The sequence below is a fragment of the Ursus arctos genome, unplaced genomic scaffold (assembly GCF_023065955.2).
Source record: "Ursus arctos isolate Adak ecotype North America unplaced genomic scaffold, UrsArc2.0 scaffold_23, whole genome shotgun sequence".
NCBI lineage: Eukaryota > Metazoa > Chordata > Mammalia > Carnivora > Ursidae > Ursus > Ursus arctos.
This window is the reverse complement of record NW_026622908.1, coordinates 22,658,651-22,671,372: the sequence shown is the minus strand read 5'-3', so window position 1 is coordinate 22,671,372 and position 12,722 is coordinate 22,658,651. Positions and strand designations below refer to the sequence as shown.

The following is a 12,722-nucleotide window of genomic DNA, read 5'->3' as shown; positions in this document are numbered from 1 at the left end:
CTTCGGGAAACGCTGGTCTGTGTTGTCAAGTAGACAGTAGCACTTCCGGTTCCTCAGACACCCTGTTTGTGTGCTTGTACTCAGTTTTCTCCCTCAGGCTAAGGTCACCTCCTGCACACCTGCGCAGCCAATCCCAGCCCTCAGGGTTTGTATCCCATTTGTCTTCCTCTGCTAGACCTTTTCTCTTGTTCCAATGGGTTGTGACTTTGGCTCAGTCAGTGCATCTTAGAACACTTTCTCCTCTTTCCTGACACTAAATCTAGTATGCTTCGGGCGATAGTCATCGTGTATTTTTTGCCAGAAAGCTCTGATTTGGTAAGCATAATGTCCGACTCCAGTGCTTCTCATGGGGCGAACACTCAGGACGGGCTTGTGGACCTGGGCCCGGTGGTATCTTTCCACATCATGTTAAATGAATGTGGGGCTAGTGGTTAGCTCGCAGACCACTGTTTCCCAAAGTGTTCTCTGTAGAAAAAGAGTCTTCTGTAAAGACACAGGTCCTGAGGTCAGATGAGCTTGGGAAGGCTAGACATTGTGTGCATTCTGAGAAATGTGCAGTGCGCATTAGAGTGTGGAATGTTCTGAGAAGTTCTACAGTAAAGAAATCTGGCTAGTTATCATTTACTACCAGCAGCGCTTCCCCACCATATTTGAGCCCACAACGCTTTCTTAGTTGAACACATCAGCATCTTGAGGGACTCATGTTTACAGAAAGCGTGTTAGGAAATGCTCAAGTTCATTTTCGGCAGTGTCGTGAAGATCTTCCAGTTCCTTTCCCTCTGTACCCAGGATGCTTTCTTGAAAAAAGATGATCGAAAGCTCCCGGAGGCTGCCTCCTTCCCGCGGAGTCCCTATGGGAGGGGTAAAGGCTTGCTTCTGTTCTAATGACATGGTGTACTTATTTTTGTTGGCTTTAGGCTTCTCAGACCATAGGAGCATACTTCTGGGGCCTTCGAAAATATCAAATAACATCAGATACGTACCTGTTTTAGGCATTCTCAAACAATAGTAGCAGGAATCCAAAAAAAGAAGTGAAAGTATTGTAAGAAGAAGACTTGAGTAGGCAAGCGAGGGTCTGGTCAAGGCCCCAGGCTTGAAGAAATTGACTCACCGCGCAGTGACACTGAGGGAAATTGCCTTTTCTCTTACAGCATGTTCCTCTTCGCCCTGTTTCCATGATGGCACTTGCCTCCTTGACAAAACCGGATCTTACAAATGTGCCTGCCTGGCAGGCTACACGGGGCAGCGCTGTGAAAATCGTGAGTATGCCTCTGGAGCGGGAGCTAGGGCGTCCGTGGGGCTGGCGTGGAGTTTGTTGTTTCTTGGTGTATAGGATGGTCTGTCCAGGGTGGCACATAATGTGGACAATCCCATCGAGTGGTTTTCGGGGCGGGGCAGCCTCTGACTCAGGATATCTGGAACCACCCAGGTCTTCCCGTTGACATTTACAGACCTCACCTGCTGCATATACCCCTCAAAAAGATATGCCTTTGGTGGCCTCAAATAATATTCAGAGCTCAAAAACATGGAAGAAGGGCCAACAGTAGAAAGCCACCATCATAGAGTCTCCTGTGGCTCTCGGTGTGAACTCTCTGTCTGGTAAGATCTGAAATTGGGGTCTGCCCCAGGGTAGCATCCATAGACTCCAGGATGTTTGCATGGTCTGGAGCCACTGGCATAGAGGAATTCAACACCGGGAGCAGAAGTCATTTCTCAGGGGTCTCTGGCAAACAAGCCTGTGTGTGACATGTGTCCTAACAGAAGTTTGAGACCAAAAACAGGTGTCATGAACTGCAACTATCAGCACGGAATGAGATGTGTGGAAGAATGCAAAGATTCTAAATTTGGGGGAAAAGGCAAAGGAGGACCGATAAGAGCCTAGGTGGGGTTTCCCCGCAGCAGACCCTGAGTGGCGAGTGTGGGTGCAGGTGATGTATTAGGACATGGTCCCAGAGAGGCGGGCAAGGGAGTGGGGAAGCCGGGCTGGGAAGGGAGGGAAGCCAAGCAAAGGTGTGATTTCAGGCAAAATCCAGCTTCAGTGGAATCTGGCACGTAAATTACATCTCCAAGCGGATCGTGGCTTTATAGCAAGGGGGGTGGGCTTTCATAGCACCCCCTACCACCAGCCATTGGCCAAGGGCTTCCCTGGGCAAGTAGGAGAACATGCCTGACTTTCTATGCATGTTCCAGTAGCCCTTGAATGGTCAAAGAGATCTCAGGTGCAGGCCATTGGAAGCAAAACAATGGAGACTGGGGGATGGGGAAGGCAAGGTGCCCACAGAAGCGGTGAAAAGGCATCTGAGCAGCGTCCGCTACAACCACTTGTAACACACGTACTCTGGGGTCATCCTGTAAGGGACCCTGGTCTGATAGCATTCTATAAAGTTTGTCCATTTGTCAATCAATTTCATGAGTTTTCCTTGTAAACAAGGCAGACAGAAGCCATGGGGTCAACAGCGTGTCCTCGAGTGTGTCACGGCATTCTGCCAAAAGCATCCCTTGCTTTGCCGTGGCGAGGCTGACCTGAGTGTGGTTATGCCGGCTGCTTAGAAAAAGATGTTCTGCTTCATGGTTCCTGCCTCGTTTGAACCTGCTGTGTTGTGTGCAAGGCAGAGAAGAGAAATGCTGCTTTCTCTTTGTTTTAAAAATGTGTGCATAGAGTGAACCTGGAATCTTGCCCATGGCAAATCCTGAGCTTTACCCTTTAAATTCAGAGGGAAAAAGATAAAGGGGGGGGGCTTAATATCTTGATGAGCTAACCGATTGCATAATACCTAGAACTTTGAAAAAGAAGGTGAAATTGGAGAGAAGTGAAATATCACCAAATAAGCCAAAGTGGTTTATGAAGCTGGGTCAAATCGGAGCAGGGGTGGGGATGGGGGGAGGGAGAGAAATTGACCAAAAGTTGTGACTAAAATATTAATGAGTTGCTTATAAGCCAAGCATTGTCTTTTCAGCATTGTCATTCTATCCAGAAAACAAAGCAAAGCAAAACAAACACATAGAATGAAAAAGAAGGTAAAATATGTCGTTATGAACTGATTCATAACTTGAGTGACAAACTGTCTCAGATCACTTCTGGTCTCAGAACACCAGCCTAGACGGACAAGAGAATTCTCTTTAGAAATGTCTCTTTGAAATGTCATTCAAAAACCTAAATTCCCATCGTATCTTGTAGTCATGACTGGGTGAAGGTGCTGGTGATAGATACCTGATACATCATTCGCTGGCATTCACGTGGGGGACCAAATGTTTTATTATTTTTTATAAGATTTAGATTTGTTTTTCCTTCTAGAAAATTCAGCAGGAGTTCCAACTAACTCAATGAGGGAAGCATCACAAAAATTGGCTGTGGCAGTTTACCTTGTAATTTCTGAACAAACCTTAGTGGTTTTCTAGAGTACCCTATTAGCTAGAAAAACAAACAGGGGGAAGAAAAAAGATTTACTTCATTGATTTCCTCACGAGTATACCCCTGAACTGGAAAAATATCCCTGGAGGAAATTGCTTCAAAATGAACAAGAAACTCAGGTACTCTGGGAGTCTCTAAACTTTGAAATGCCCAAATTGAACTAGGCATTTGTTTTCCAAAATCACGTTAAAAGCAGCAAATCAAATATGAATGAGAATTCCATCTTTTATTTAAGTAGTACCAGATCTGATGAGGGGAAACTACTTCATAGATGCTGCTTTAATGGTCTGCCCTCCCGAAGTCTTGTGAGACGTGGGTGGATGTTCCTTTCAGTAGATAAAGGATTGCAGAGAGCGCGAGACACTGGTCCCCATCAACTTCAGAACTCCAGACACAATTCTCGCCAGATGAACAATTGATAACCTCTGGTCATGTCATCATGTCCCATTGTCCCATTATCTACCTAGTCGTCTCAAAGGGCTTTCCTTCCCAGGTAAAAGCTGCCTGTCGCTCTTTTCCAAAGAGAATCCCGATTCCCTGTTTCTTGATAAAAGCTATTCTCATTCTTTTCTTGGTGTATTTTTAAGAATGTGAGTGGGGCTGGAATAGAAGTAGATTTTCTGCTTACTTACAGAAGAAAGATATACTTGTAAAAATAATCAAATTGTCCAGCGGTGTGTAAAATAAAAAGAGAACATTATTTTCCCAGACCCATCCTGGTTCCCAGTGGAATCACTGTTACTGTGGTCCTTCTGGACTTTTTTCCTATGATGTGCAAAGCTAAGTTGTTGGTAAATCAGTATTTTAAACCAGTGATTCTTGGTTGGGGGTGATTTTGGCTCCCACTCCCGCCCTCAGGGGCCTTTGGCAACATCTGGAAACATTGTCGATTGTCCTCATTGCAGGGGGGAGGCTGCCCCTGGCATCTAGTGGGTGGAGGCCAGCGAGGCTGCTCAGTGGCGTGCGAGGCACCGGGCAGAGCCAGACCAGAGAGTGACCTGGCCCAACTGTCAGCCGTGCCCAAGATGAGAAACCCGGTTTCAAACAAAAGTTGATCAAAGTCTACATGCAATTTTTCCACTTGTTGTTTTCAGTGGCTGCATCATGGACGTTTTCCCCAGGCCAGTCCACGTGGGTCTACCTCATGAAAACAAGTAATTTTCTGAGTATTCCCTCGTAGGGATGTATATACCATCATATATGTTCATCTAATCCCTTACGGTGGACTTGCTACCACACTTAGTTTATTATTGTAAGGAGAGCGGCAATGAATATCCTAACACCGATTTCTTGGTTCATATGTTACGGGTGTTTTTGTAAGAGAAATCCCTAGATGTTGAACTGTTAGTTCAAAGCGTCCACAGATTTAAGCTTTGGAGAGGTATTGCCAAAATGGTCCCCAGAAGGTTTCACTGGTTTACAAGATAAGCCGTTATAATCACCAGTCCTCAAAATAAGAATCAGAACTCACATTTGAGAGACGAGGGTCTGTTCTTGTCAAGTTGAAACTGGATTTATTTTCAAAGGAAGACGCATGGGTCTGAGGGAATGGGTCTGACGAATGGGTCTGGCGCCAGCACTTCCTGGGGTCATAAAGGAAGAGGAAGAAGCAATCCAAACAGGTTGGGCTCCATCAGGCGTCAAGAGCCTGAGGCTCCTTGCTGCTACCCCAGATCTCTCCTCCCGTGGTTTCCCAAGGAGGAGCAACTTTCCCCTGCTCCCAGGTGACCTCCTCTGAGAGCAGAACATGGGGAGTGGCCCCCTCTTCAGCTCTGGGGCCAAGCTAGCCTCCTGCCAGTACCCTCAGTGACCTCAACCTCCCTGGGCCACTGTGTAAGAAACCACGCCCCCCCCCCCATTTTTTTTTCCCTCTGAAGTTTCCTGTTTCTTTGTATGGACACAAGGACAAAATAAGTTCTTGAGTAAATGGTGGGAATCTTGTTTTGTACAACTGGAGAGCGAGGGATTCATTGCCCCGCTCCAGTTTCCATGTTGCCTTTGTTCGCCTGGCCCAGTTATCGATGCCCGGGCCTTCTCCTGCATCCTAATGAAGGACGATGAAACAGGCTAAAGCTTGGGGCACAATGCTCACACTGCGGGCTCTGACGCGCTTTGAACAAAACAAATCGGCTTCCACCAATTAAAGAACACTGGGGACTCCGGACTCGTTTGGGGTTCGGAGCATCAGAAGGTTCCCCACTAGCCTGTCCCAAGGACTGGGAAGAAAGAGCCCCAGATGAGAGGCACGCTTTATACTTTAGCTTCAAAGGGGCAACCGCATTTCTCGTCAGAATAAGTGATTAGGAACTTTGGGGTTTTCATGGAAACGGTCACACTGCCGCAGTGGGAATGTGCCGAGGCCGCCAGGGGGTCATGTTCACCTCTCCCGTCGCAGACGGAAGGTGCCGGGCTGTGGTGGGATGCGTGCAGACTGTCCCCAGATCTCTCCGGGGAGCCACTGTAAACATGGAATTGTGTACTGGCTTCTACACAGTTCTAAGGGCCGGTCTTGGCCTTAGTTTATGGAAGACAGGGGCCCCTTTGTCCGTAGTGAGATGGTATGTCCCGGGGTGAAGAGCTGGGGCTCTCTGGGCAGAAAGACCTCGGTTTGACCCTTAGTCTGCCATTGACCAGCCAGATGACCTTGAGCAGCCCCTTTCACTCCAGTGAGCCTCAGTTTCCCCGTTTCTAAAGTTCAGAAAATAATCCACATATTTCTCAGAGTGTTTGTGGGAATGGGATGAAATGATCCACATAAGACGCTGAGCTGAGTCATAGGAGCCATTATTGTTTTTTTTTTTAATTTTCTTATTTGAGTATGGTTGACACACAATGTTACATTAGTTTCAGGTGTACGACGTAGTGATTCAGTTTCTCTATAGGTTATGCTAGGGTCCCCCCCCCCCCCCACTGTAGCTGCCATCTGTCTGGGTACAACGCTATTATGGTATCCTGGGCTGTATTTCCTCCGCTGTGCCTTTCATCCCTGTGACCTGTTCCTTCCAGTCCCCTAACTGGAAGCCTGTGTCTCCCCCTCCCCTTCGCCCATTTAGCCCACCCCCACCTCGTTCCCTCTGGCCCCCACCTGTTTGTTCTCTGTCTTTATAGGTCTGTTTCTGCTTTTTGTTTGTTTGTTTGTTTGTTTTTTGTTTAGTCATTTGTTTTGTTTTTTAGATTCCACATATGGGTGAAACCCTATGGTATTTGTCTTTCTCAGTCTCATTTCACTTCGCATAAGAAGCCCTCCTTTGCCTCCCCTGCTATGCCCGTTTAAAAGTTTGGCAGAAAGTAGGGGATTCTCCAGATAAGGGGTTAGGGGAACAGTGCCAGTTTCTACAAACCAGATGATTATGACGTACCATTCTTGGGTTCCAGGGTTTAGGAAAATTCTCCCCTCACCTTTCTAAGTTTCCTCTGTGAGCTGCTTTTTGCAATTCATTGCCAGATACTAAGTATTATTTACCGCTGCTTTTGCATACAGGCAAGAAGGATCTGGTTTTAACAGGGCAAGTAGACACTGCTAACGTCATTGTCATAGAGGAATCCTAGATCCCAGGAGAAGACACCCACACTGGGCATGATGGATGGGGAGCCTTTGTAACCAGGGCAGCTCAGAGATGGGACTGTGAGAAATGATGAATGGAGTAATGCCCGGGAGGAACTGGTTTTGGAAGCTCCAGGGTGGGCTGCCCGAGCATCGTGTTATCTGGTCAGTCTCCCTTTATCTCATGGGGTTTTTCGGAAGTCACTCATTTAACATGGGGTGGGCTGCATGTCAGTCCCTTGGTGGTCATGTGGGAGACCGGTGCTCCAGACCATCACTTAGACGCTTTATTAGATGGCAATGAAGAGAATGAGCATGGCATGAGAGGTACAGGGATAATTCCATGGAAGAGTCCTTGGGAATCCCTAGTTGGTATCCACAAGTACTTGACGGCCCAGAGCCTTCAGACTTTGGAGAAGCCCCAAGAAGACCAGGAGCTAATGGACTGCTACCTTCTCATAGACTCCTTACACCTGAGCCTCCCCTCTACTTCCCTCCCTGACATGGAGATGAATCTCTGACGTCCTTCTTGGTGTATTTAGAGGGATGCCATCCCCTTTAGATTAAACTCTGAAAAGCCAAAGCTATTACTGAACACAGTAGAAGCTGCCTTTATATAGTTATCAAGGTATTCGTGTGTTTGTTTTATAATTCAGGGGAAACGTTTCCTTTTGGTTTGGATCATTCCTTGTTGGGCGAACCTGAGCCTACGTCGATGAAGTCACATTTTAGCATTAACCCTGATGGGCTCCATGGGCCTGTGGGCCCTTCACCAAAGCGTTGCTATACCCCATTCAAGGTCAGAGGCTTGGTGCTTGGCAAATAAAGGGTGCATTGTGCGAGTCAGCAATCCTTTTCATCATGGACATCATTCCAGCAGATACTAAGAGGACAGGTGAGGCCGCACAGTCAACTTTCCAGCCTGACTGTCTCCAAGAGCTCGGGATGGAGCACCCATTAGGGTGGAGAGGGCCAGACCCACCATCGTTTCCCTGCCCCTGACAGGGCCCTCCTGGCTTTTGCTTTGGCAGATGAGGTCACTGAGGCAGGACTTAATGCAGGAGGCAGATTTTATTTTGGTTCTGGGTTAAGAGGTAATCCATTAGAGCAGGGGTGGGCTGTCTGCCCCCGGAGGGAAGAGGCTGGAGGGTGCAAAGAGTGGGAGAACATGAGAGCAAAGCAGTATTTACTTCTGGTAGGAACAAACATCGCTGCCTTCATGGACCCGGAGACTGATACCAGCCCCTTGACAGAAGCTAGAGGGCCCCCCAATTTTCTCTAAAGGCTCCTGCCTTGTGGGGCATTCACTCCCTGTCCCTCACCCTGCTTCAGAAGATGAAACTTCTTCTCTATGAAACATAGGAACTTTCCACTGGCATCCAGGTATTAAAAACAACAAGAGTAGTTTCTACCATCTCTGTTCTCAACATAGGCCAGGCCGTGCGCTTTATGTGACATTGTCTCATTTCACTGTCTTAGTGTCCCCACGGGGTAGGTACTGTGGTCCTTGCCACTTTACTGATCTGTCTAGCCCTAACCAAACATTTTTGAGTGTCTGGTAGGTACGAGGCACTGGGGAAATAAGGCAGGGCTATACAGTATATTTGTTTTCCTTCTATTTGGCAGAACCATAAAACAACTCCAGTCTTAGCATTTCTCAAGTGCAGAGGAGAGCATCGAATACCACAGGGTCCTGGCCATAACTCCCTCTAGGAAAGCCTTTGGTGATGGTGATGGTGGCAATGAGCATTACCGAGTGGGCAGAGTCTCTTAGGACTCGAATGTGCTCAGCAGCTCATTGTCTTCATCCCCGAGGCTAAATTTAGAACAGAATTGCCTGGTTTGGGTGATTTCCATACTGAGTAGTTCTTGTATTTTGAAAAATTGACTATAAACACTGCTTGGGGACATTTTCCCCAGTAGTGTAGCATTATTATCTGCCTCCCACCTCATCCCCGGTAGCTGACTCAGAAACCTGAGATTTGGGGAAGCTTCGAGAAGACTGTCACCGAGCAGGTCCACTAGGTGGAGGGCAGCTAAGCGTCTGCCCGTTACGTAGGTTACTCACTTACTCCACCAAATGAGCATGTGTCAGGTGGATTTTGAACAAAAGTAAAATGGCCAGTACTTTCTGAACATTTTTCAAAGTTGACCTGTCTCTTAGACACAGGCAGTGTCTGCTGTCTAAGAAAGTAGGCCATCCAAACCCCGGAAAAGTGGTACCCGAAAGACACAGTGTACCGGGGCCAGGGACAATACTGATTAAGATCAAATAGCTAATTGTAAGCCTCAGCCTCCAAATTGCTGCTGGATGAATAAATAGCAGCGTGTGTTATCCAAGCATAATTTCGCATGGGTACTGTCTCGTTCGCACCCACAGAGGGTTGGAAAACCGCAGGGGGACAGAATTCCATTGGCTGGAAAGAGATAAAAAGGGTTTGTAGGGGACTCCAGTTGGTGTCATTATGCCTGGTTGGGGGAGACCTTTGTGGAGGTAAAAGATAATTGGTTTGGCCCAAAGGCACTACACTCAAATATAAGCTGAACCAGAGAAGTGAAGAGAGGAGGGTCCATCCAGTGGTTGTCTCTGGGTGGTGCTCTCATGTTCATTCAGGTTTCCAGAATGAACAAAGCCCCAGTGGGAAAGTTAATGCCTTTTCCAAACAGAATGGAAATTCTGTCACAAACTGTTTCCTTGATTTTGGTGACAAGTGAGAATGGGTGGATACCAAGAGTATGCTAAGAATTGAGACCAGCATGCCACCATCACCCAGCCCCCAAGACCAGCTAGGCAACGGGGTCACAAATCGTGTTGACTGCGGATCTGTTTTCTTTGCTGAAATTCTCAGATAATCTTACAGCTCCGAAATTCAGCTCTTATTAAAGAGGCCAAGTAGTACCCGGGTTTAGTTTTTTTAATCAGGGGGCTGTCTGGCTACCACGAATAGTTCATTCATAGGCATTTCGAGAGAAGAAATGTATGCTTTTTGGTGTGCAGTTTTGTAAATTACATCAAACCATTTCTGAAAGCAAGCAGGGTCTAAATAATAGTGATTCCATGGAATCAACATGATTTAGAAGCAGGGCAAGAACGAGTGAAAGAGAACATTAGAGGGGATGAGGGAGTGAAATGGAGCCTCCCCTTTCGCATCCGGTGAAATGACCAGCCTCAACTGTCTCTGAGTCTGAGTTTTCTGGCAGCAAAGGCAAACAGAGAAATGCCTTAGATGGTGTGGCTCTAATTGTATATTAAGTGAAAGTGAACACAAGTTCACTTGGAGATGCAAATATTACCCATTTTATGACAACCCCTACTCCTTTTTTTTTCCTTATCTAAAGATGGGTGCTGGGGAAATGTTTCCCATGTCTGTCTTGTAAATAACAAATTTAATCTCTTTTTATACCAACTATTTCTAAAAACTAGATCCTTCCACCTCTCTGGAAAAGAAAATGTAGCTGGGTTTTATTATGCTTCCACCATTAATATGTATGCTGACCCACTGGCTTCCAAACCCACACTCCTGCAGCTCTGCTTCAGGGTTTTCTTGGGCTCGCAAAGCCCACTGGCTCATATATGTGGGCAGACTGCAGGTGCTAACGAATTAATGTTACTCCCATCATCTTTCAACAAATGATTGATTGCATTTGGTAGGTAGTAACTCACACCCCTTGATCCTGGGGTAGGAGAAGGCGGAGACCTCAGGTTCTGCACTGTCTCTGAGCGTTTCCCAATGGCATTGAGCCTCAGTGGCCCCCAGTGGTAACTTTTTTGATAACATAGACTTCCCTGTCTCACTAATGTTTGTCCTTCCTGGGACCACCACCTAAATAAACGACTTGCATTCAAATCTCCGTCTCCCAGCCTGCTTCTGGGGGAACTCAGCTTAAGGTGCCTCATGAAAAGATTTCTTGGAGAGTCTAACTTAAGAGAGGGCTGGAGCTCAGGTCAGCTAGATCAGCATTGGGTTGTTTCTTTACAATATTAGGTAAGCCTTTGATCAATGCTGAATAACATATATTTCGGGATTGCGTTGTCTGAAGGATGCTGAAAATATAACTGTATTGTTGATTCTAAAAGATCCAGTGTTAGACCCAAGAATTGAGATCTCCTTCTTTCTCTCATGAATGCTCTCTCTCTCTCTCTGTCTCTCTGTCTCTCTCTCTCTCTCTCTCTCTCACACACACACACACACATAAATGTGGGTGCATAGGGACCTGCCCACCTCTTTATTGGGTGGGGTCGTGGAAGTGAGTGGAGACTCTAGTGGTATTTGTGGAGAGAGCCTATAATATTTCCCAAAAGACTTGGAATCTTCTGAAGGGTTTGAGCAAACTCTGCCACCTAGCATTTTTCAGACAGGGGTTAGAAAGTGTGTGATCCCAACCTGAGGAAATATCCCTGGGCCTTCACTAATGGTCTCTTCTTTCATAATCATGCCCTTGACCAACTGGTCATATGGCATTAACTTCAACATGGGTCCTGGTTAAAGTACCACAGGGAGAACACAAATGTGGTAAGACGTCCCAACAAATGCCCAGTGGTTATTCTTAGCAGAAGCATCTTAATTAGTATCTGGTTCTATTTCACTCAGTTTCCCCCCTCCAGATGGGCAAGTTTTCTTTCCGATAACACAGGAGGCTAGGTGTTTTGACCCAGTTCAATCAACTGTGCCCGAGGAGGTCTTTGTTGCATCTCAGACCACAGTCAGCTGCTGGGGTTGGCTGGTGTGTGCGGAGACCCCATTCCCCATTCAGATTCATTCAAGGCCCCCATGACTACCTTTGCTTTTATTCCTTGGTTAGGGTCCTGTATTCTGATGTAATTTTAGAAACAAAGTTAAGAAAAGCACTGGTTGTTGTGCCTGGGTGGCTCAGTCATTAAGTGTCTGTCTTCGGCTCAGGGCGTGATCCTGGCATTCTAGGATCGAGCCCCACGTCAGGCTCCTCCGCTGGGAGCCTGCTTCTTCCTCTCCCATTCCCCCTGCTTGTGTTCCCTCTCTCACTGGCTGTCTCTCTCTCTGTCAAATAAATAAATAAAATCTTAAAAAAAACCCAAACTGTTCTTTAAAAAAAAAAAAAAAAGAAAAGCACTGGTCACTTAAGATAAATTGTTAATAGTGTAAAAAAACAAAAAAGAAAATATATAACACAACTATACACACACACACACACACACACACACACACACACACATACACTCCTCTGAATATTTTGTTTGATAAAAATCTGACCTGGGTACTTAAAAGGAAGTCCCCAAACCATCTATCTGTCTTCCTCCCTCCCCTCCCCTGCTCCCTCCCTCCCTGCTTCTTTCTTTCTTTCTTTCTTTCTTTCTTTCTTTCTTTCTTTCTTTCTTTCTTTCTTTCTTTCTCTCTCTCTCTCTCTCTCTCTCTCTCTCCGTCTCTCTTTCTCTCTTTCTATGTTCAGTTAGCCACCATATAGTACAGCATTAGTTTTCGATGTAGTGTTCAATGATTCAATAGTTGTGAGGCTTGGGGGAGCCTTGGGGTATCTCAAGTACTTTAGTACAGTAAGCCTTAACTGACATCACTTCTGTTTCTGGGTTTAAATCAAAACATCGCTATGTGAAAGCTGCAGGAAAATATCTTCCGGTGCCTTATTCTGGGCACAGAGGAAGCACTCAGTCAGTATATGGTGCAAGAAAATCCGGCCATGAAATGAGTAGTGCATGGCCCTCCCCCAGCCTTTCTCTCCAGAGAGGCACACAGGCCTTGCGAAAGGCAAAGCTGTGATTGGTTCTCCACC

The 12,722-nt window shown here is 46.4% G+C and overlaps 1 protein-coding gene across 5 annotated transcripts in view; it reads left to right on the top strand.

Annotated features, from left to right (window-relative positions):
• PAMR1 (peptidase domain containing associated with muscle regeneration 1) overlaps positions 1-12,722 on the top strand; it is a 151,387-nt gene that overhangs the window by 122,293 nt on the left and 16,372 nt on the right. For all 5 annotated transcript variants that reach the window (XM_057317240.1, XM_048215238.2, XM_026512111.4 and 2 more), the window contains one exon: positions 1,152-1,259. In XM_057317240.1, coding sequence (XP_057173223.1) covers positions 1,152-1,259 — 108 coding nt within the window. The remainder of the gene's footprint in view (positions 1-1,151; positions 1,260-12,722) is intronic.